This window comes from Aulostomus chinensis, chromosome 2 (assembly GCF_037954235.1).
Source record: "Aulostomus chinensis isolate RoL2024-O1b breed Wild chromosome 2, RoL_Achi_v1.0, whole genome shotgun sequence".
NCBI lineage: Eukaryota > Metazoa > Chordata > Actinopteri > Syngnathiformes > Aulostomidae > Aulostomus > Aulostomus chinensis.
Genome location: NC_141321.1, coordinates 12,189,015 through 12,215,288, shown reverse-complemented (window position 1 = coordinate 12,215,288; position 26,274 = coordinate 12,189,015). Strand labels below are relative to the sequence as shown.

General features: G+C 42.7%; 1 protein-coding gene across 2 annotated transcripts in view; it reads right to left on the bottom strand.

Annotated features, from left to right (window-relative positions):
* The window catches only part of lrp4 (low density lipoprotein receptor-related protein 4), a 122,980-nt gene that overhangs the window by 52,281 nt on the left and 44,425 nt on the right, over positions 1-26,274 (bottom strand). For both annotated transcript variants that reach the window (XM_086179464.1, XM_086179474.1), the window contains exon 2: positions 13,993-14,139. In XM_086179464.1, the coding sequence (XP_086035590.1) occupies positions 13,993-14,139 (147 nt within the window). The remainder of the gene's footprint in view (positions 1-13,992; positions 14,140-26,274) is intronic.

The window sequence follows — 26,274 nt, the reverse complement described above, 5'->3', positions numbered from 1 at the left end:
CACACACAAACACCAAAAATAAACACCAGCAGGTGCAAGCAAGATTATACACACACACACACACACACACACACACACACACACACACACGGCAAATAGTGACTATCAACAAAAACACTCAGCACTCAGGAGGGGGGGCAGTGACAGCCGAGAAGCAGCTAACTCACTTTTAGAGCCAAGGGGGTGCAGTGGAGAGTCACTTCCCGTATCAGTGTCATGTGGGCCTCTCCACTGCCCCGCCCCCTCTTAGGAGACGAGCAGCAGGAGTCCACAGACACTAAAGCTGAACATACGCTGCATGATTTTAGAAATGTTGTTTAATTCAAACTCAAACTGTGTCGGGAGAGTAATACAAACTCAGACTACGATGGATTCCTTTGCCTCTTAGTCATCACAGTACACATTTGACACGTTTCTCAAGCTACAAGCGGCAGGTGCTTGCTAGCTTTGCTGAATTTAGCTCAAAGGTCAAGTTTTCATTGAGGTGTGATCAGAAGGTTCCTGATTCAGTCTCTGCATCCCCAAGAATCCATGTCACAGAGCCTCTGAGCAAGACACTGAAGCTAGAACTGCTCCTGATGCCTTCACATTTGTGAATTGTGTGTGTGTGTGTCTGTGTGTGTGTCTGTGTGTAAGTGCTTTACGGAGTTGCACTACGTAGATGCAGTTCATTTAGCTATCATTCTTTTCTCTGTGTTACATCTTTGTCACTCGAAGGACTCACGGTTGTGCCTGTGAAGAGATTCCCCTCTGAAGCTTTGACATATTTTTCTTCTGTGGCTCTGCAGTTCAGAACCTTCAGCTCTTCACTTCTCTTACATCTCCTCCACATCTCAACATCTCAATTTCTTATTCCTTATCCATCCGGCTCCAGAGAGCATATCTTGGGTGTTCTCTTCACGTTGCATTCACATAACCAAATGCAATTTCTTTCTTTTGAAACCAAACCAGTGGCAAGAACAACACATTTCAACAAGATTTACGTTCAACTGGCAGAGTTTGTGATTGATGACCATGAGGCAGCCTGCAACATACTGAAACCCATAAATTGGTAACATGACTCTTTGTAAAGCATTAAAAAGCATTTCCCTTGTCCTGCACCAAGAACACACTCCAACTTAGACTAATCCCCTCTGCCCCTCTCATCTATCTCAGTCTCTCTCCTCCTCTGCTCAGCCTTTATTTCCTTGCCTCAGCCAATCACGACAGAGGTGGCTTATCTGATTCTAGGCAGCTCTGGTCAGCAGCCAGCTCATATTTCAGTCTGTCGTAGTAGAGAGGTGCTGCCAGCAGAGTTTGTCTTGGCAGGGTATCTGGTTTGATGGGCTTTCTCAGTCTTCCCACTCCTCTACAGTCGAAGCCTCGCCTCTGCCGTAAACTTGCTGCAGGTCAAAAAAATGTTCTAAGGCCGACGTCAATCTTCTCATTAGTTTGGATATCTGCAGTCCAAGTCTTCCCAAAGTATTATCCTACAGCAACCTATGATTGTTTCTGCTTAATAATTCTTCGTATTTTAGAGTTTGATCCTATGTCATGCATGTCAAATCTTGGTAAACAAAGGACCCAGTATCTACTAATGTCTGGGACAGAAAATGTACAATGTTTCCCCCTGGAATGTAGAGATTTAAGGATAAAGTGGAATAAAAAGCAGATACTTGTGCGCATGAATGGGCTGCCGTACATGCATCAGATATTTTACTCCCCATCACGACAGATTAATGCAGAACCCAAGCTTGTTGCCATGACAAATCTCAGCAGAGTGCTTGACATCAGTAAGTAACACTCAAGCGCTGCAGTCAAAACACAACCCACACATTGACTTTCTTAAGAGGCTGTTTGACAGGAAATACTATAATAGGGTCTAATGATGACAACTATTATAAGACTACGATGATAATCCATCACTGGCCGACTTCAGTTTTACTTTCTCTCAAGTTACTCTGCCTCTTCATCCGCTACTGGCTACCCATCTGTCCCATCGGTTACACTCGGGCTGCACTACTGAGCAAGAATTTCAGGAGGGATGGAAAATATTAATGAAAAGGACTGATTCAGAAACACAATCGACAGACGCTTACAGAGCTTTCAGCAAGAATACCACGAGAGTGAAAAATATCCTATAAGATTACACACATTTTTTTTTCTTAATGGACATGTTGGAGTTATTTAACAATTATTCTCACATCAATACTGTTAGCAAGTTGACTTACGTGAATTAAAAGTAAATGTACAACAATGAAGGATCCTTCTGGTCAGCCTAATGACTGTAAAGAAGATTTGAACACTTAAGTCCCAAAGAATAAACGGTTTCTTGGTGTTATTAGCGTGGAGCTAACGGTGGCTAGGATGTGTGTTGTTAAAGAGGGCAGTACGCAATCATGGACATTTGCTTTAGCCAAAGGAAAAAGTAAAAGGAAATACAAATTTGCTATTACTAATATGATTAAACACTTCCTACGGTGGCTACTTCTGTCCTCATGCACAGTACATTTTGAGTATTGAATTAAGTTAATTACAACAGGAGAAAGAGGAGGTAAGTAGTCTACATATAAAGCATAGAGAATAAACAAGACTGGTGTTACCGAATCACTTTGTCATGCTAGCAACAGAATTGCTGGACTTCTGATCTGACTTTGCTAGAATAAGGCACCCTAAACCTGCTCTGCATTTCTGCTTTTATTCTGCATGCGGCATCACTGCGCTGGAAGTGATTTTGCAGGCAAGCGATACAGGATCACGCATGAAAAATGAAAAATTGAGATCACTGCTTTTTCTGGAGAATGTGTGTCTGCCGTCGGTCTCCAGTTAAATGTCAATACCTCTTAAGTGCAAATTATGGCCTGAAGGGCCCATGATGGAAGATCTTCACTCTGCATTCATAAGTGACCAGAGGCATTCATATCAAATTATCTTTTAATGTGGCATGAAGTTGTTACGTTATGATCAAAGCAGCCATACAGGGTGAAAAGCCTCATATGAGGGCAACAAGGGCAGGAGGGCAAAGAGTTGAGTGTCAGGGCAGCTTTGAGTGTAGATAATAGGACAGTTCCAGAAGAACTCCAACAGATAGTAAACATGCACACACACTCTGGCACACATTCATCCAGAGCAAACACAGCTGAGGTTGTCTGGTTATGTGACATAAGATGATGAATGAGTCTACTCCAGACAACCACAAAATCAACACACACAACCTACACGCGCAACAAAGAACTTTTTGGCTCAAGGAACATCAATAATCAAATTTAGGCAACTTCCTCTCTGCAAGTCTCTGTCTTTACAAATGACCCTTCTATATTTTGGCCTTCTAAAAATGGTGCTGTAATGTCTAGAACTGAAACAAACAAATTCTCAATCGTTTTCCATTGATAAACCCATTACTTATTCAGCCGATAAAACATCACACAAAATAACAGGAGCACACCACAAACTCTCTTACCCTGGGGTGATGTCTGCGAATGGTTTACTTTATCTGGCAGTCGAGAGACCCACAGGAATGATTGCTGTTCCAATATTATAAGTCAAAGCGATACACACTCAACCCCGCAAAAGTTAATTGTCGATTGATTTTTGGAAGTAAATCGGTTCTTTTTATCTGCCACTTTCTTCATGTAAATCGCACAGCTTCATCCAGATTGGAAGCCTCTCATACTGCAGCAAAAGTCTTTTTAGTGGCAAATTCTTTGTGGTTAGCAATCATTTTTCACCTCTTTAATGTGAGGAATAGCCATCACGTGATAGTGATGCCAAATACAATATGCTGTTGCTGCTTATGTGTATATATCTATATCTATCTATCTATCTATCTATCTATCTATATATATCTATATATAAATAAATATAAAAGAAGAATGGAAGTCTGTTTGGGTCAGATTGAGAGAAAAGCTTGGGGACCTTTAGCGTTGTTCAGTGAGATCCTGTGGGCACCTGAGGCTGACAGGTTGGTCCCGGGTTTCTGTCGGTCTTGCTAGCCTTCTTGACGTGGTGGTTTTTAATTTCAGAATACTATGAGACTTGCAAAATATTCACTGCTGCACCCTTCGCTGTGAGTCCAGAGCCTGTCAAGTATTGAAGCCCAGAGACACCAAGATGAAACACCACAAATATCCAAAAACATCTCCAAACTCTCAAGTGCATCATTTATCATAATCCGCAACATCTTTATCCAGCTGTATTCTCAGGAATCCACACACAATTTGATTTGAGCATGAAATTAAAGTGAAACACTTCCATTTTGGCATTTGTTCACTATAGTGCAGCACCAGATGGGTTATCGTAGTTTGAGCCGAATATTATGTCATAGGCTATGTAATGTAGCATTGGCTTCATCTTTGCTCAAAGATTTTTAACCAACATCAAACATATAAACATACAATAAATCATTTTAAATCCAATCTGAGTCTGGGTCTCGTCTTGATCTACAGTAAACCTGTGAGACTGAGCCATAGCCTAGTTAACACAGTAGTGCTATGCCGGAGCAAAGAGCCAAATCTGTCAAACTTGACGCAGCATTGTAGATGAATCAAGAAAAACAAATCATCCAGGGAGCAACATTCTGCACCTTGATGATATTTACTTCAATTAAGGCACGTGCAAGAACTCTTTGTATTAATGTATTTTGATTGTTAAAAGGCAGAGTAATCTATTCAGCAGTAGTGCAATTATTCAAGACATATTCAATTAGTAAATGTATGTTATGAAACTACTCACAGCACTTTCACACCCACCACATCGGCTGTATTTAATTACACAGCGAACCCGACTACAACCTACTCAAACAAGCTTGTACAAGATTTATAAAGGAGGTCAAGTCAGGCCCTGCTCCAACATCCCTGCGTCTCTTTCTCTGACCTCAATCAGCTTCTGATCATGCCCTCTTCTGTGTCGACAAGTGCACTCGCCTCCTTTACTGAACAGGGAGTAAATATTTAGGAAAGAGGCGGAGGAGAGTGTCGGGCAGGGAGGTGGGGGGGGTCGGTAGAGAACGAGGCAATCGGAGAATGGTGAAAAGGAGGAAGAGGATTATGCTAATGTGTCCAAACAACCATGGACAAAGATTAAGATGGAAGGACAGAGAGAGAAAGTGCAAGACAGAAGGAGATGGACAGGAGGGCAGACAAACTGAGTGAGAGGAGACATTCAACCACATGGTGAGGAGTAAATCAGAGTCTGGGATTGAGGCGAGTTTCCTCTGGTCTGCAGGAAGAGAGGAGATGGGATGTGCGGAGGGCGGCGTGGTGAGAGGGAGAGATGAAGGGCTGATGAGAGAAATTGACACTTTGAAGAAAGGGTTCTAATCTTCTCTGCTCCTGCTTTCGGACTAGCTGAGCCCCCGCGGTCAGAGCTGTTTTCTGATTGGCCAGAACAACACAGAGTGGTGGATTAGACGATGGAGGGGGTATTTCTTATTTTCTGGGTGGTTTCCGTGTGTGCATTTGAGTTTCTATCAATAGCATTGTGAAAGCCACTCTGAGTTTAACAGCATCTCATGACTAGTTTCAGGTTAGAATTCGGGTCTGCTCACATTTTTGTCAGCAAAATCATGAGTGTGATGATACTGAGGCAATATAAGGCCTGTACACGACCTTCGACCTGTTGGAAGTTCTAACTGATCATAACTGTGTGAGGGACTGTCTATTCATGTTGGACAGAACCAAGAAATTCATGTTCCCTTGAAGAACTTCAAAGAAAATATTGTATTATTGATTGAAGTGTACATAGTGATTTTTTTCGACTGATTTTGCTTGTGAGTGTGGTTGTTATGACACGTCCCATTTTATATTATATAATCTAGCAAAAAAAATGTAATATATGGAAAATGACAAATTTAGCTGGATATTTTTGGTAATATAAGCTACGAAGCTAAATTTACTTCACATATCTTTCAAGTTGCATTGAACTACGTTGCATGCAATGTACAACCTATAACTAGTTGGTGGTGTCAAAGTTTCTTTGCGTAAAACCAAGCTCAGATTTATCTTACGGAGGGTCCTCACAAGTCAGTGTAACAAATAGACTGCATATATACCAGTGTCTGTGTGGATGAGTTTTGGACACACACACACACACACACACACACACACACACACACACACACACACACACACACACCAAACGTAGCAGTCTTGTGTGAGCTTACAGAGGAGGAACCCTAACCTCATGCAGTGCATTCAATCACGCACAGCAGAGCTTTTCTTCTTCTTCCATTTCATCTCACTTCCACCATAACACACACACACACACACACACACACACACACACACCTCACTCTAGACAAAAGCATTTACTCTTCCTCATCCTCAGCCTTTTTACTCAGCAGGAATCCAGCGTGTGTGTGTGTGTGTGTGTGTGTGTGTGCACGTCCTGCTTCATGGAACAAGTGATGCAGGAAGAGAAATGACTTGGATGTTTTAAAACAGCTACGTAGGAGGAGAGAACAAATTTGAAGAAACAGAAGACTTACACATCCTCCAAGGTTATAGTGTTTTATCTTACAAACCTCTTATATGCTTACATGTGTGTGTGTGTGTGTGTGTGTGTGTGTGTGTGTGTGTGTGTGTGTGAAGAGCTCAGGAAAATTGAGAATCAGATAAGATATGAGATGGAAATAAACCAGCCTCAATTCGACAGTTTAGCCTCATCTACTTATCTATGCATCACCTCAGAGAAGAGATGTGAGAAGATTGGGAACAGTCAGGTAAATAGCTGCATGCTAAAATACTCAGTCACTTAAATACAATTCAAAACAGGATAAATCTTCCTTTGAGAGATGTCAGGCCTATTTAATGCCTGTTTAAACTCAATGCAAGACAAACCTCAAAGCAAGTCGAGCGGTTACATACACTAACTCAATTGAATGACTATAAATCAGGAAGAAGGGGTAAAATACATTTTCAGATGCAACACACATGCTGTCACATTGGTTTATGTCTTCAGGGAAAAGTCTCTGAACACTGGCTCAAATGACAAGGCTTTGGAAGATTTTCCATCCAAAGCTGTATTTTATGTTTTCTAGAGCAAAGCCTGAGTCCCTTCAATGTATAGACCTGCTGAGGTAATATCCATGTTGTTGGGACGGGATTTGAGCTGCCCCTGGATTCATTCACCAAAAAACACATCAGTTTAAATCACACAGTCCAGGAATCAACATGTCCAAATAACTGATGGATCAAGTCTTTAAATTATACTGTAGTCAGTAAAAACTTATTTTACTCCTATTATTATGATTGTTATTGTTGTCGTTATAGTCTCTTCTAATTATATTATTAATGTTGTTGTTGATTAAAAAATGTTTCCTAAAAATAATCGAAAGGAAAACAATAATCTGAAAGTTTAGTATGAGGGGACATCACACACACACACCCAAAACATTTAAACAGCCTTGTATTTGTGTCAAAATCTCTTATCCTTCTAACTGTGCATCGCCTGGCAGTTCCATCGCTGCTCAAAAATTTTAGCAGAATTCTATGCTGCAGTGGCCTGTTATTACCACTCGTGCCAGCAGAGGACGCTACTGGGGTAGCTTGTCTTCCATAGATGAACACAAGTGGTGAGAATGACCTCTATTCATGTGAGAGATGCCATCTTGTGGCCAAATTAATTATGATCACAGTAAAGTAGGATGTCACATGATGTCATTAAAAGGGAAACATTTCAAGGTCATCACCACAATCTGTTACAAGCGGCTCCCTCTTTACAGGAGAGAAGTGCGGTAGGCGCTGACTCTCACTGGCTATTGTTGAATGTGGACCACACAAGAAAAGATCCAACATGCTTAAATGTGCCCACTTTTACTCATACCCACAGACCAAAGGAGAATACACACATCTGATGGCTGACGACATACCCTGTGATGATGGAAAGTTGTCTGAAAAAGTTTTTAAGATGAACCAAAGGAATATCAGCTCTCCAACCCCACGTCTAATAAGAAGCCACTTAAACAGTTGCGTGGACGGCACACAATGACAAACTGTAATTTTTCTTTTCAGTATGAATAACATTCCTGACATGGCCCTGGATAAAAGAGTTGCAGCAGTTAACAGAGGGCCAGTAAGAGGTTGCACAGAAATCACAGAGCACAACCTGATGCTGCCGTGGTCCTTTTCATCACTTTCTGTCCTTCTTCCTTTTCATTCAGTTTCCACTTCAGTTCGCCTCTTCAGACTGCACAGCCCTCTGCACAATGAGCCCTCCCCAGCATTACCATAGGAACCAAATGCACAAATACGCCGTTTAACCTTCCTTCTCCTTACGCTGGTTTATGGATGTGCTGACTGCCAAAAGCATAAACATCTCTGTCTCTAATGGAGCCGAGCCTCTTGTCAAGAGTCCCCCTCAGCTCATATTTTGCGTCCTATCAAACCACAGTAAAGTGTGTTATTCTGGCCATGTGCCACCCGGTCGCTCGATACACCCACTGAGCTCAGACAGCTGTATCAATTAAAAAAAGAGGTGTTATTAATTTTATGAAACGTCTGTGGGTTCTGCTTCCATTAAACATCATCAGGGCTGGAGTCCTGTCCTTGAGATGTGTGACCTGGCGATGTGCGACCGCTCCTCCTCTAGTGAGACGTGAAAATAAAGGCGCTTCTGCTGATGGTAACTCTGTCACAGACATCTGAACCGTCCTCAGACAGGAACTTCAAAGATGTCAGACGATACTCCCTGAACAATGTATTCATCTTTTGTGTTATAATGTATCATGTTTTCTACTTCTATTCTTATCTATATTCGGAGAGTGAGGTTTTTTTCCATGTATTATTCATGGGCTGGATAGTGGTGCCATCATCTCTCAGATATCAATAGAATATCACTCAACAGCATCCTGCAGTTACCACTTGTTGCATCACAGGATGCTACTTGGGCACCTAAATATAGCCAACTCCTGCACGCCTCCCTGGAATATATTCTGGATCCATCAAACCTGGAGCAGTCCCCGGGGTAGACCCAGTCTTAGCTGGATATATGGATGGGTCACATCAAGACTGGGAATGTGGTTTCCAAGAGCCGGAGATTGTTGTTGGGGAGGAGAAGCGTGAGGTACTAAGATTTGCCTTGCTTTTTTTTGGGGGGTTTTTGGCAGAGAAGAATCTTGAATCTGCTTTTGCATTTATGTATGACATCGCATCAAGTTTGCATAACTTTTTGTCAAAGCATTGCAGTTCAACTGAAATGAGAAGCTTCCCGGGACTGTCAGATAAATCTCCCAAGGAATCTTAACATGGATGGTAATATTCCAGATTAAAACATTATTTTGAATTAGATGCTCCCATGTGAATATGACCTTCCCCAGAATAAAGTCATAGTTTCAGTAGGAATCCAACAAATTAACTCTGATCTTAGTAAATTAGCAACAAAACACTCCAAACATACCAGGATAACAACTAGGACTGTCAATGAATGCTCTACATTTACATTTAACTTTGTTGTTTATCATCTCAATAATAAAGGACAAACCCCTCCAAAGGTTTACAGACATAATGTTCAAGAATATATATTGAGTAGGTTTGGAATGTGGTTCTATTTAAGTTTTAACAGCCCTTGTAGCATGACAGAAATGGTTTCAGGTTAAATTCTGGAGGAAACCAAGATGTAGAGACTTAAATGTGTCTTCTGTCATGACTGGGACTGGGATTTGTAGCATGTAAACAAGAACAAATATCTCAGTTCTACAGTCCAAGTAAATTTCAGTGTTGATCAAAATTTCAATGAATGGAATTAGATGTGTCCTTAAACTTGACTGCCGAGCGCAGACCTCCCGGCCCGCCACCTGTGTGGTCGACCTTCAGTCAGAAGTTCCGTAAGGAGGTGATGAGGGGAATTGTGGGCTCTGGAGTTTATTTCGTCCTCACAATGACTCTCCAACAACTCTAGTGTTGAGTTCCTGCACTAACATTCAAACCTTAAAATCCTTGGCTCGCACGCGCACACAAACACACAAATGAAATCCTGTTCTTCCTAGTCCCTCATCAACACTCCTCTCAGTGCAGCTATGAAACTTTATTTGCAGGAACACACACATGCACACACAGAGAAGGCCACATCTGCAGCAATAGACAAATTCGACATGACTCCTGCATCGTAATTTTTAAACAGATAGCTTCATAGACACAGTGCCCACTGGTCCTTCCTCCACATTGCTCCAGTGTGATGTAGGACAATTGTGCTTTCTGTGGAAATGCTTAAATTGATATAAATTATTTAAGAGGTCAAAGAAGTCTGAATTCCACCAACTGCTATGAATTTGCTGAAAAGAGCTTTTTCTGTGTGTGTGTGTGCGTGTGTGTGTGCGTGTGTGTGTGTCCATTATGATTGTTCACTCTCATGGTCACACAGGTCTGCTGCTTCTGCTAAATCGTTGAAACATCTCTCTTCCTCCCCCCCCCCTCTCTCTATTGACAGTCTGCCTCCATAAATTCAACTGTTTAGAAAAACATTAAGAAAACTATAAAATTGTGCTCCTCTGTTTAATGATCTGACTCACTTAATTCAATCAGTGTAAGAGTCACATGGACTCTTCGTGAGAGGGAGACACACACACACACACACACACTGAGCCGTTTCTCACATAAAATGTTACGACGTTTAAAAAGGCAAGCAACATTGTACTGACAAGCAGTGGAAATCTCTCAATGGCTCAGATAACCAGGAGCAATTAAAAATCTGACAAACAGGGGACACTATAGACACCTTTTAAGTAAATGAAATTTTATTATGATATTTTGAGGAAATATAAAAGTACAAACAGAATGACCTGATCAAAGGAGCCACGCAGTGAATGATTCAACAGTATAAATGGCAATATGTTGCTCATTAAAATGCCCATTTCAGTTCCAAGAGCAAGGACGGGCACAGTTAAGAATCCTTAATACAATACTGGGTTTGTTCCACCCGTCCCCACAATTCCTAATTTAGTCGTAATAATATTATTTACTGAATCCTGACTGACATCCTGCAGTGGAATAACTAATGAGAGAGAGCTGAACAGGAAGTTCCTCCAAACACTGATGTGTTAGCTTGCACCAGCAGCAAATACTACGGTTACCTAGCAAACATTGTAATTTTATGGGTACAGAAAGAATTATATTGGTATTACTGAGTGCTCATACTCATTAGACCATTTGCTGACACACTTCAGTACTGCTAATAAAAAGCAACTGATCCTGGCCATCACAGAAACTAAACACTATTAATGCCACTAGATTTTCAACTCAAACAGACTTCCATATCTATGTGCTGACATTTGAATGATGCAAAGTCGCTCATCTTCATGCTCAGCTAGTTTGGTGTTGGAGACGGGACAGAAACCAGGTCCGTAAGTAGGCAAGTTCTACTTTCCACATGTATAATTCATACTATCTGCAAGGCATCGCGGTGTCTGATTGCTTAACTGTGTGTGAGATGCGTCTCTGCTTCTACTTTCACTGATCAAACTCAGTGTCCCATCAGTGGTCTGCAGAGAGCAAATTGGAAAAAAATACGATGACTCTAAAACCGAGTCAAAGTTGACATCAAAGTTGTGCTTGCATCATAAGAAACTAGTCAATGAGTTGAACGAGGAGTTTCACTTTCTCCAGGTAAGAAAAATGCCCACTCGTTGGTTATCGAAGCGTCCAGTTAGGTGTTTTGTCACATCTTTATTTTTGCAACCAAGAGTAGGATAACGTGCACGGTGGTGCAGTGGTCAGCACTGTCGCCTCACAGCAAGAAGGTTCCGGGTTCGAGTCCCGGCTCCATCACAGGATCTTTCTGTGTGAATCTCCATGTTCTCCCTGTTCCTGTGTGGGTTCTCTCTGGTACTCCAGCTTCCTCCCACAGTCCAAAGACATCAAGAGGGGACGAGGCTGACTGATACTCTAAATTGACCGTAGGTATGAATGTGAGTGTGAATGGTTGTTCGTCTCTCTATGTTGGCCCTGCGATGGACAGGCGACCTGTCCAGGGTGAACCCCGCCTCTCGCCCGTTGACGCTGGGATAGGCTCCAGCCCCCCCGCGACCCTTAATGTGTGCAGGAATAAGCTGAAGATGACGATGGATGGATGGATGGAGTAGGATAACTTGGATGAGCGTGTGGCGCTGTGGTGGAGCACCTCTACCTCCATGCAGCGCTGCCCTGGTGGTGAGTTGTCAAGATGCTTCATTAACATCCATAATTTGCTAAATAAACATTAAATACAAATAAAAGTTCATTTCATTTTCTCATGGCCTTTTATCCAATCAGACTAATTCTTTTTTCAACCGGTAAAGCTGCACCTTGCTGGCCATGAGTGTCGAGGCATTTCTGTGTTAGCTTCACTGGACCAGAGAGGTCTGTCCAGTTACTTTATTCAGGATGAACTGAGGACTTCTTAAATGAGCTGCACAAATAAAATATGTACATCTCAGAATCAAAATATAAAGTTGGCACCAAGTCAGTGGGCGGAAATATGAGAATCATCACCCATAGCCTCTTTCAATCAACCAGCAGGACAATGATGTTTTTACGATTCCTGTTGTCTAGAACAAGAATCTCAATGATATGAGCTGACGTGGAGTGAGTTGAAGAGGACGAGCGACTGACTGCAGAGCAATTGAGCGGTGGATCGATCAAATAGTACTAATGGATTAGAAAGGTCCAGCGAGATGCTCTGATATCTGTCAACTGCTTCCAAGTGTCCCCTTAAATAAGTAACGTGCCGCAGATCGATGGGTAGCAATCAGACCCCCTGAACATTTAGCTGGCCGGGGATCAATAACACTTAGCGTCCCTTCTCCCAGTCCCTAACTAGCTTAATGTGACAGAGGGAGACTGATGGAGAAAGAATTTTCACACACACAAACACGACCACACACCTCCGAAAGAGGTTTACGACGTGTCAAACAAAAGGGCAGCATCTGCTTCGCTGCTTTTTGTGCTTGAAGGAAGGAAAAAAAAAAACCCTGACATTTCACATAGATACTCAGAAGTGCAGAAGAGTTGCGGTGGAGATCTCTTCCCCCTGACTGACATGCTCCTCAGGAAAATACTCTAGTCTGGCTCTGCTGCCAAGACTTCCCTCAGGCCAAACGCTGTCTGGTACCAAAATTCACTCAAGCATTTTTCTGCACGGGGCATACACCACGCAGAGCGCCTCGGCCCGCTTCTGCATCAGAAATACTACCCCGCCTGGACCAGTGAACCATTCAGTGTTTCACTGGGTGATGATGGGACACATATGGACCCAATTATACTTTTTCTTCTTATTGTAGACCTTATTGATGCAGGAAATGGCTGACTGATCACATGTGTTCCTTTCTAGCAGAATTCAGAAGTGCTGCAGTTATACAAATTAGCACCAACTGGAGTCTTGGTTTGAGGGCTATGAGTTTAATGCCAAGTGAACGATGATAATATTCAGAAGTGATCTAATCTTTACAAGTGCACATGTTAGATTTGTTATTACTCGCTCTGTACTGATGTTTTAAGAGTCTAAATTGAATCCAACCTCCGAATCCTGAACACGGAAAGTATCTTGTAATGAAATTACATTTGTGCAACCCACAATAAATATGTACAGCAAAACATGAATACAGCAACAATCTGAATAACTATACGTTCCTAAAATATTCAGTTCTGTTTAACCTGGGGGGGCTTATTAAATACCACTGTTTCAAACAATTACATGGCAACAATGTGCATAGCAAATAGTAGGAAATGTTTATCTTACAATGTTTCTGAAAGGAAAACTCAATCAATTGTGATCCAGACAAACAACCTCTAGCTGGATCCAAGAGCACCATCAATGTGTTCTCTCCACTTCGCACTGATGTCATACACTGCTTTTGTTCTGTTGTGTGATTTCAACAATCTTTTTCTGTTTGTCTTTCAAATATTGAAAGTGGATCAAAGCCAAAATCAAACCACTGGTGTGTGTGCGTGTGTGTGTGTGTGTGTGTGTGTGTGTGCGTGCGTGTCTTGACTGGCTGTTAATTAGCATTTTTCATCAGTGTTACATGGGTTTCAAAGTACTCACTGCATCCATCCTCATCACTATGGTCTCCGCAGTCGTTGTCCCCGTCACACTGCCACTGGGCCGGGATGCAGGTACACTCCCCAAACGCACTGACCGCACACGTGAAGTGGTTCCTCCCACATGAACACTCAGCACTGCCCTGAACTCCTGCACACACAGGGGTAGACAGAGAGTTAATCAGAGGTTGTCTTTTATTAGACATCATTTAAGAACAGTTTTTCATCCTGAATCTAGTTCATTAGACTTCGATGGCCTCAATCTCACCTTACCGTTTTAGAAATATTGTCCTGTACTCCCACTAAATCATCTGTGATGTAAAACCACAGCTCCCGATGTATATGCTCACACTCTATGGTATATGTTGGTCCCATTAATATTTGCCAATAAAGCTTAATTTGACAGCTCAGATTCAGATCCAGGAACACAAGACTAGCAGTCCTGACAAGAGAGATGCTTCTACGGACTTGAAGGTGTCATTTATATCCGCTGTGACGAAGAGGCACATATGTAGCTGCCACAGCTCAACCACCCTTTTCAGTCCACATGACCAGAGTACAGTTTGAACATGCAAACGGAACTGAATGAAGGATGAAAGCATTATAGATGGACACATAAAAACCACAACCAGCTGCTGAACAGCACAACGTTCAGGAGAAAACGTGACAGGACTGCAGTTCTGTCAGCGCTCTCGCACAAAGCACAAATCCATGGCAGGCTTTTTTCCTCAGCCAGAAGATACATTTACTACAAAAAAGTATTATTTATTAAAATGTAACTAAAGTCAGCCGGGTTGATCTTGTGTAATCCTGCTGACATACAAACAGACACTGAAAGCTGAGCTGGCTGCTGCAGTTTCTCTGTCTCCGCTCCAACAATCTGTGTACTGTAAACTACAGGCTAATAGGCTCCATACAGCCGTGCACTATGTCACCATGCAGAAATGAGACTTCTCCAACCATCTGGCCATGCTGCAGTGTTAATATGAACCATTTGTGCCATTCACAGAGAGATAGACACACATCTCGTGGCTGATATGAACGGCTGCAGCTCTTCTGTCAGAGTAAAAACCTGTGTGCGCGCATGTGTGTGTGACAGAGACAGTATAAACTTGTGTGGCCTCAGGTAGTTTCCACGATTTATAAACCTGTGTACGTTTGCATGTGCAAACTCGTAGTGCGGTGTTTCCAGCACAGATTCCTTTATTGATAAGACATCAGCGCACCAAGTGATTTATTCAGCCGATTTCTCTCAAATGGTTCAGTTCTCTTAACGAGGTGGTTAATGAGGTTTGCGGGCTGGAAAATGAATTCAGCCGATTTAGGTGTCCAAGTGTGATTCCAAATATGCAATGAAGGTAAAATAACAGATCTTCTATTACACTGTATTTTTCTGTTCAAGTCTTTGCTTGTTTTGGGACTTCAAACCCAGCCGTTTCCAACAGTTTTGGCTTGTAAGCTCGAAACGTCTGGAAACAAAGGAAAATCTATTTGAAGCCCATTATGAGACGAGGCACATATATGAACTGAGGGAAATTGGCCCCCATCTGTTACACAACTTAAAACAAAGTAATGTAATGTTCCTTTTTTTGTTAAGATTTTTTAAAAAAGAGAAAATGCCCAAAAGAAGAGATAAAAAGCTTTCATCCTCGTCTCCAGACCGCGGCGACACACCCATATTTTTTTCCCTTTCTAATCTGTTTGTTACAATCTTGCGAGTCTACCACCATATTCATAAAGCTTAAACTGTCCTTGACAATTGAATGAAAACAGAGTTAAGTTCAGTAAATAAAGCTCTATTTATCTCTGATACATTTTCAGCATTTCTCTGCTGTAACTACACATTATATAACATTAAACTGGGGACGTCACAAGACGTGCTGCTTCAAGTTGATGCCAAAATTTTAAAAACTTGAGTTTTTTTTTCTTCTATGGTTCTGAAGGCGCCACAGATGCTTCACAGACTCAACGGCAGCAGCCGATGCAGGTGCGGCAACCGATCTGCTTGTAGATTGGTGAAGGAAAATAAATAACAAGAACACAAAGACTGTGAAGATAGCAGAGTGTGAGTGTGTGGTCGTGACGGATAGGAAGAGAGAGAGAGAGGGAGAGAGAAAACACGAGGGTGCGTGTGTGTGTGTGTGTGTGTGTGTGTGTGTGTGTGAGCACAGCAGATCTTTCTGATGCATTCTGAAAATAAACTCATTGGGATCAATAAATGACATCACTGTCATACACAGATCTGGGATGTCTACAGGTGAAGTAATTTGTTGGTGAGTAAATGCAGAAACTCCTCAGTATGCAGGATAAGTTTGCTTGGCTTCTATCTGCTCAACGTGAAGAGGGTCAGCAGCTCTCTGTCAAGCTACAGACACACCAGATCAGATCGGTTCGTCTGAACTGGTGGAGACGTGATTGGTGATGATCCGGATTGCAACCCAGTTGTCAGATGAACCTTATTTGAATAAAGTACATGTTGAGTTATGATTTTAAAAAATTTAGATAACTTGAGCGCTCTGATAACTAGACGTGCCATATCCACCCTGCACTGTGTGGCAGCACCGCCTGTGTTCCAGAGAACACTAAAGAGAAACAAGGACTTTACATCTATGGTTGGACTGGTGCATTGTGAAGTTCATATTGTTTTCATCAGCAAAACGTTACTGTCTGCTCCTATACGCAGACAAACATGGAATCCTGAAATACACATTAAAACACACACCAGCCGTGCGTACTCTGCTTGGATTTCCCACCACAGCAGAGAAAAATCTACAATGACCACATCGTCAGACACGTCACAGCAAATAACATCCAGGAGAGGAAATAAGTTTCCCGTATAGCTTTAACTTTGAAGCACATGAATACCGCATGTACGTGTCTGTGAGTGAGTGTGTGTGTGTGTGTGTGTCTGTGTGTGTATGTGTGTGTGAGTGTGTATATGTTCGGATGAAACTAGCCTGCCGCGACAAAACCAGACATTTTTGGAGTGCTCGTGTGTGTGTGTGTGGTTCCTGGCCCCGTCACAAAGGCATCAGTCAACCCAGGAGGGCCTGGCAGTGAGAGCTCAGTAACCTTCAGATCCCTCCCACAGCACTAAATTAATGGCCTCTTTCTTTTTATTTCCCTGTCTCCCTGTTCCTCTCTTTCCACCCCCCCCCCACACACACACTTCCCCTTAAGCTGCCTACCCTCGTTCCTACCCTTCTTTGCTTGCTTTTCCTCTCTCTCCTTCACTCAATTCCACTACCAACAGGAAGGACACTGAGATGGCCTCCTCCAAAGCTCCCTGTTGTTCACCTTGTCCTTGTTATTGTCTTGTGCAGACCTGCGGTGGTCAGACCCCAGTACTTTCTCCTGTGTCACAGTGAGACAGATAAAGCTGCACTACGGACTGTGCCATTGGTAGCCTGAATTGAAGAGCTGCAAGCTGTACTGCACTTGTAACTTTATGCTTGTGTGTTTGTCATGTGTGCGTGTGTGTGTGTGTGTCTGTGGTGTGTGTGTAATGGGCTAAATTAGAGTCTGTGAGTTGGAGCAGAAGTGGTGTCACATGAAGCCACATCACAGGACGAGTATTTGTCAAACATGCTTTAAAAAGCAGAGGCCACTGGCTCTGACCAGAGCAGAAGAAACTATAGAAGGAAACCAACACACACACACACACACACACACACACACACACACACACACACACACACACACACACACACACACACACACACGCACGCACGCACACGCACGTACCAGAGGTGGGAACTGGGTAAAGACTTTGGTGTATCATTTCTTGAAAGGCATTCTTTTTTCTGTCTCTCTATTTATATCAAACCACAGAAAGCCATGATGCAGAGCAATGAGTAGAAATATTATTTTGGTTATTATGTCATTTCTAACTTCCCACTGATTGTGTAGCTGGGAATCACTGGGTAATTCAACATCCTAAGACAGGTAGTGTTGCAATATGAAACAGAAACACCACCTGCAGTACATAGACAGTAGATATTCAGCAGTATTCCGAACGTTTTTACACACAGCAACATGAACACTGTGTTGATTTTCCAGATACAAACTCCCACAATAACCACCACTCAGGGTTCAAATGTCTGAATTACCAGCACACGGCCGTTCGCCTCTGCCAACAATGACCAGGGAAGTGTTCTTGCAGAATCCGTTGTGAAATTCTATCATAATGAGCGTATAAGTTCTAGGGTAAAGGCCAAAAATGTGTTTTCAGTAAGTAGGTCAGAGTGACACTGATGTTGAAAATATAATAGAGACAGACATTCCATTTATTTAAGGTCCCCTAAAACATTACTGTGTGGCATCAACATAGTTGTTGGGTAGAGGCGTAAAGGTCCCATCACAAGCACACCAGCCACAAGTAATGAATTTATTGTAATGTTACTCATTTATATTAAAACTATGGCTGTCACAATAAGTGATTATTTTCATCTAAAAATAGAAAACATAATGCTTTAAACAATGAAAACTATCGTGTACTTGGCCCTTGAGTGAATTTATTGCGTAAATGGAAAACTGAGAAAAACCAGTAGAGGGCAGTAATATGCCTTGGCTGCATCTAGCCTGCCAGAAATTCAAAGAAGAAAAAGGAGAAGAAGGAAAAAGAAGCTGCCATGTGATTAACTACATTGAAACTGAAGAAATGAAAATGCTGCCCTGGTGTTACCTCAGTTAAAACTAAGTACTTAATGGGAGAAAATGGTCTGACAAATAAATGAAATCTCCTGTTCTAAGCTGTTCTAATAGAGAAAGAAAACACTGTCATTTTATGTAACTAAAAGCCTAAAAGACACACACACAAAAAAAAAAACTCAAGGAAGCACGAAATACCGTGACAATACCAGATCAGACCGATAATCATGAGTGAAAGAAAACGTAGAGTATTTGTTTAGGAGACAAGTACACAGATGTGTATCACAACTCGCAGGCAGGCTAGTAACTCCTTTATACTGAGAGACTCATGAAGTGGTAACAAGAACCATGGCCACTGAAAGGCAGCTCACACACACGCGCACACACATGGCAGCCTGGCACTTTCAAGAGCACCAGCGTGACTGCCTTCTGATGCATCCCACAGATAGTGGATCACATGCTGGGCTGTTTTTGAGAGACAGTAGATCACTTTAAGTAAGAGACTCCCTCACTGATTCATAACTCAGCCTATTTTAAGATGCTGATGTGAGTCCAGGAGACTAATGGGAAATGTTATAACGGCCGGATCATAAACTAAAGCAACTTTTATACAGACATTCTGCAATATAGCCGTTGAAAATGACCCACCACTCTTAATTACAAAGAACCAAACACTGAGGGCATTATGCTGCCATCGTGTATAAATTCATAGAGCATCATGGTGTTCAATAGGGCGGTGCAATCTCTGAACTCAACAGTGTTTTGACTGAGCTCCTCTGAGACTGGGTTCAGCACGAATAGTCATTTAAACCTGATCATTTTATTCTGAAATCTCTCAGAAGATCAGACACAACACTTTCAAGAGCAAAAATACAAGCTGCTGCTGAATTTGTTTTCAAAGAATTAATAAAAGGAGTGGCTATTATTGTCAACCACATTCACACTTTATTGCCACAGGTGTAATATCAGGTGTGGGGTTCTATCTTATGGTGCCAGAGACCCACTCTCATGGAGACCCCTCCCCGCTGGCCTACACTCACATAGCTCCATGTCTGAGCATGTTTACATCGTGGCTGAGTCTGATATGTGGTCGGGAATCCTGTGGATCAGATTTTAGATTTCATCCCAAAAGTGGAACTGGAGTAAAAATACACTCCTGTGTCAACTGTACACGCTGTTGCAAGGGGTGACAAGTTTCCAAGTCAAACTGAAAGTTCACCCCTTGGTTTAGCATAAAAACAAACAAACAGCAGGTGGAAGACAAGCAGCAAATACAATTTTCCCACGCTTTCATCTGTAACACTGGACAAAATCTGGAAAATTCAATGGCTCCTTTTACTGGAGATTACATGCTTGTACTGCGACACACACCCAACCACGATCCATATTATGCCCATGTAACTGCACTGTGCTGAAACACACATACTTCCACCTTGGCCAGAGCACAACCAGACTTAGCACAGAGTTCAAAATTAATACCCCTTAAACACTATTTACATATACATTTTAGAGGTCAATGCACCAATTTGGGGGATGATGGTAATGATGACAAACATTAAGTGAATTATTATTTGTCATGATCTCATCAAAACACACCTGTAGGTTCACTTGAGACACTCAGGGGAGATGGAGGCTCCTGGCACATTCCTCATTCCTACCTGCCTGCTGAGGACTTGGACACCAACATCATTCAGATGTGGACAGCTATTTGTGCATCGTCAGCACTATGGGCATGATTTAACAAATATCTTCACGGTGGATTTCGGCACATTACATTTACGCAACTCGTCAAAGGAACTACACTTTGGGGGACAAATGTGCCGGAGCACCATATGGATTGCAAAGTGAGAATCACCTTCATTTCTGTGGCCTTAATTGTTGGATGAGAATTTGGAACTTGATTGCTCAATTTCCACATCTAAATACAACCTTGTCACACCCACATAAAGTCCAAGCGATTGGCAGAGTTCATACCTGTCTTGCTTTTCAAACCAACAGTGACCAAACACTCTCCTCACCTGCTGCTTCCAGAAGCCACGGTGGGAGCTGTGAAGAAGGAACCTCCAGCAGAGAGAAAGAAAACGAAGACCACCAAAGATCACCGTGGCTACGACGTCATGCTGTCCAAACAAGCCTGGTGTGGAGCAACTAAGGTGGTCCCTCCCCCATGTAAACACAGACGATCCCGCAAGCCCTCCCTAATGCCATGCCTGAACCTGATCCACCTACATTGACTCGCCATCAAAATTTTCACTCAGCAAAGCGAGCAGGAAGCTGCCGCGTCATCGGAGTCTTAGATCTAACCAGGTGGCATTCGACATTCATCTCACCATTTCACAATTTGCAGTTGTTAAATAGTTAAATGACAAGCGTGAGGAGTTGAGGAGAGAATGCTGCGGCCAAAACATACAATGGTAACCCAGCCTGGAGAGCGGGTGGCCACATGCTTTGAACCATGTCGAAAGGCTGCCAGTTAATCAGGCATGGACCGCCCTGGAGACTACCTGGAGGGTTGGAGCGGCGTCTTTCTTTCAGTGTGACTGAACTGCTATAAAAAGGGATAAGCGGGAAATTGGGAGGGGAAAAATGAGCCATCTGACAACGTGAAGGGAGAGATGTGAGAGTGAGGAAGGAATGAGTCAAGCCTTTTGTCCGTCCACCGTCATCCTGCCGCTCTTCCGCTGCTGGTGTCAAGCTGTAAAAGAGTCGCTTCAGAGAGACAGCTGCATCTCAGCGTGTCAGCAACTGTTCAGCATGAGCCCTCTCAAATCAGTTGTATTCAGCCGCACCCCACGACGTTACACGGTGTTGCATAAAGAGAATGGAGAAGTGGTATCCCACCTCACTGTCTGGCAACAGTGTTCATTCTTAGTTACCTCTCACTGCGGGAGAGCATCAACAGAATGATACACCTGACCGATCAAATATTGTTCACCTGTAAACCCTGTCAGAAAATGGACAATTAAAAGTAACGTTTCTAAAAAACTTTAAAAAGATACTTTGCATAAGAAGTATACTTTTCTTTCAAGTATTCACAAATGTGCCTTGAGCTAACAAAGATGTTTCCCCCCCGCAGCACTTCTTTGTGACTCCAAAATGAGCCAGCTACATATAGTTAGTTTGAAGCTAATGGCAACTGATGGCAGGCAACAACAAAAACTTGCTCTCAAGCGCATCATCCAGTAAAATCCAAGTCTTTATCCACTATGATTTGAGCTCAAACAGAATGCTAAAACTAAATGCTAATCACTGATTAAAACGAACAGTCCATTTCGCTGATATTAGTGGACATAAGTCAACCTGTCTTCTAAGGGCTTCTTGGTGCAGGGTGAAGGGATGGATTTAAAAGATGCTGCTAAATGAAAACATCATATACGCTACCATCCAGCTAGCTGGGCTAATACTTGAGAGTGAACAGTAGCTGCTAACAGCTGACCAGGGAGCTGCCTGGCTGTTAACACGAACAAATCCTGATGTCATGATGCTGAGGTAATGTCTGGAGTTCCCTCAACCTGCTGGGACCTTAAGACAGTTCTGATTGATGCTAAAAGGAGGCTATGAGTGAACTTGATGATGCAATATCCAGTAAATTCTGCAAAGAATCACTGGACTCACTGCTATAAAAATGCTGATTTGATGGCGCTCAATTGGTTCTACTCTCTATTTTGTGGTCTCCTGCCTCCTCTTTTTTTTATCTCCACATTACTTTCCATTACAACATATGGGGGCTTTAAAGTCTCTCCAACACTCAAAGGACACATTCACTAAATTCCCTGTGGTTCAGTTGGCGCTGGCCTTCACTGGCTTGGCCTCAAGATGCCAAACAGCTCATCCTCCCTGGCCGTTCCCCTGCTCCATCGGCTCATCTCCACCTACTAATTTGCCCATCATAGGTCAGGCTGCCCTGATGCGGTGAGCTGGTAACCACAGCAGCATATGGTGAGCCTTGCTGGGAAAATGTGAGGATGTGCAGAGTGTCAAACAGAAGGAGGAGGGTCTTAGACGCTTAAATTATCCAGTGTACCTCCTAAAGTATGTCAACAAAGCAAGAAAAACAATATCTAAGCTGATGTCAAATCTTCAAAGCATGACTCAAAGTCTTCCTGGATAGGTCACTCATCACAAGCTCATCCTTCTGGGTTCCCCGCTCACACACAACACACCTGAAGGTGTGTACATGAACCGTGCAGCAGTTGGTCAGTAGCAGCAGGAATCTTTTTACACCTGCTCATCTCAGACTTGGATTAAAACTTCAGTCTTATCACACCACAGCATTCAATCACTTTCTTATAGCATATGTCAGCAAGATGGTATGTGTGTGTGTTGTCCTGCCTTGCATGCCAGACTATGCAGGCACACACCCGACCTCACCAGAGACTTCAAAACAGAACTTCATTGCCGCATGTTCATCATGTGCAGTACGTCATTCAAGCAAATAACAGACAGCATCTACACACACACACACACACACACACACACACACACACACACACACACACACACACACACAAGGTCACTGCCTATTAACTATGTGCAACCAAGAAGTATGTGGGAGGAGACTGTCCTTTATTCCCTTGAAATGAGGAAAAACAACTTAATTACACGCTCAGTGATATATCATCGTCCTGCTGCTGCTGAGGGTTAAAAATAAAGACTTCTTAGATCAAACCAGGAGGGAAATGAAAGGACAGTGTTGCTACAGAGCTGTATACAGTACACACACACACACACACACACACACACACACACACACGCATGCACGCACGCACATACAGTGTCATCATCTGTGGCTGGTCAGCCGTCTCTCTGAAGTCAGTTCAAAGATAACACTGTCTTGGCGGGGGATGAGTGGACGGCTGCTGGACGGGCATGCGGGTACCGAGTGAAGGAGGGCAAAGGAGGCAAGGAATGAGGGAATGGAGGGGAAAAAACAGGAAGAACAAAAGTACTGCCAAAAGAGAAATAAAATTAAGAATTTTTTTATTCTCCTTAACTAAACAACAACAAATCAGAATCGATCTCTTCTTAATGATCAATCCTACAAATCTTTTTTTCTTTCTTCTGGGCCACAGATCAAGATCTAGAATTCTGTCAGTTGTGCAAAAGTTTACACTGACAACCTGCTCCAAGCGTTTAAAAATTTAATTTCAAGTTGAAAATTTATGCTAAAAAATATCAAAGCAACCACCAAATTTAGTGTGACAAACTAGATTGCAGAGGTGACATTTTATTTCTCCAAGTAACGGCAGAAGAAAGGAGTTCTTGGATGACCTTCTCCTGGTGTGTGTGCTGTCCTGTGTGGTCTGTCGGGTCACAGGGCCATGAAGGGGTTAAGGAGGGAGAGGGGTGAGCCTGTCACACTACATTTCATTTTCCACTACTGTCAGCCCTTTGTGATGCCACTGGCCTCCACACACTGTACTTATGTGGCTTTGGGACTCGATGTGTGTGTGTGTGTGTTTACTGTACGCAGCGTGTGAATGAGGAAAGGCTGCTTTATGATCAAAGAGAAAACACATGAAAGATGCATCACGAGCGCTTTCATTTGCTTTTCAGCTGCACACGAGTGCTTTAATGACCTAATGGGAACCTGCAGGAGAGGACTACTTCAAAAATGTTCAAGGGACAAACACTAAAGACGCAGATGCTGCTGATGAAGCATTTGTACGGGATGGAGGCGGCTTCCAGGACAAACAGCAGCGTAGAGTGGAGGACGGATGAAGAGTTGCAGGTCTGACTGTCGTAACCCCACGTAGGAGGACTCCTGTGGTGTTTTATGAAGTGTGGGTGAGAAAGCAAGCGCTCTGCATGGAGTCGGAGAGGAAGGTGGAGAGGGATGAGGAGAGAGGAAGCTCTGTCTATTTGTTCAACGGCTGCTGAGGCAGCACCATGACCGCCATACCAGTGAGATGAAAGAGCTGCTTTTGGGAGAGAAAGACAGTTTTGATTGAGGCTCAGTGTCAAACCTCAATGTTTGATTTTGACTGAAATCTTTTTGTGACACGCAGAAGGCCAATTTACACACGGCGAAGCTGCATAGTCCATCGTCTGGTGCGCTCCTCTCTTGAAATGTAACTGCATGTCCTGACAACAGACCCCGAAGCTGGTCTGCTTCAGTAGCATCACATTTCCTCCTCCTCCTAAATTTCCACACCCTCCTCTTGTCAGAGCTGGATTAGAAATCCTACTTACTTCCGTAAATGTAATTTTAGTAGCCATTGTTTGAAGCGCATGAAGAAACTACAGTGTCATAAAAGCCTCACTGCCAACCAGTGTTCCAGCAATGTAACTGCAGCACACTCTCACAGAAGTATAAAAACTGATTGGCGTAGGGTCAGTGACATAGATCTCACAAAGAAGTATTATATTTGTCTGCATATTCTTTAATCTGTTAGTTCATTTTCTAACACGATTACTTATCAAAGTTTTGTCTTATTAAGACAACTCTCGAGCCGTGTTTTAGATGTTTACCTTGTAAAAACTTCTTTGTGAAATGATGAGAGGGTCTTTCAGGAATACTTTTACATCCTCAGTACAGAGTGAATTATTCCAGAGATTTATAGCTGAATGTGAGCACATGTGTGTGATTGTGTGTGTCAGGCCTGGCAGTGTAAACACAGCGGTGCCCCAAGCTTCGCCTCGGGCTGTGAACACCAGACTTGGTGGGTTATGTGCTGAGTGAGCACTTGGTGTCCAAGCTTGCTCTAATCCAGAGATTGTCTCTTTGGGCAGCTGATCCCCCCAACACACACACACACACACACACACACACACACACACACACACACACACACCATCGACCATCCCCACTTTCACCCCAAACTGGGGCCTCCATTGGGGATGCGCAGGTCAGAGCTTAAACTTGGCCCAGAGCTCAGAAAGAGTTTATATCCCATTTGGCAACTAATTTGTAATCGGATTATGCTGGACCTATTCTTAAAATACTGAAAACTGTCTTTCCATGTATACCTCATGAATCTGTAAAGGCAAAGGACCTCCCTTGATTAGTTTAACAGTTCATTCATTTATCAGGAGCCAAAAACTCTCTGTGCCAACCTTCTTAATCCTGCCTTTTTTATTTTACCACACATCAATATTTTCTAGTGCAGAGAACTGAAACCAGCAAATGAATTATAATTGTTCAATTTCTTCATCTCAAAGTCAATGGATTTTTGGATAAACAGCTGAGACAAGGTCTGCCATTAACAATTGTTAAAGGTTGTTAAGATTCCAGTTCTGTAGCATAAATTATGTCGGGAAAGGTTTTTACGTGTCTAAAAAAATATCGGTTGGGAACCAGCGGTTGAACCAGACGAAAGGCTGTTGTGAACAATGTTGAAGTCATGTGTTCGCGTTGTCATTTCAAAGCATAACATTAGCTCATACCTCTAACAATTGCATCTAAATTGCGTGACTGCTACAGACAGTTTTTAGTGATCAGACATATTCTACTGATATTACCCTGATTGAATCTTTAGGATTGGAAGTAAGTAAACAAGAGAAAATGTGAATTAAAGAAAATTAATCTGGAGCTCATTAGCTACATTCAGCCCTCAGAGACACTCGGAGTGCAGTGTTACTGCATAACTATTCTGAACGGAGCTCCAAATGCAGAGGAATCCCACATTGACAACAT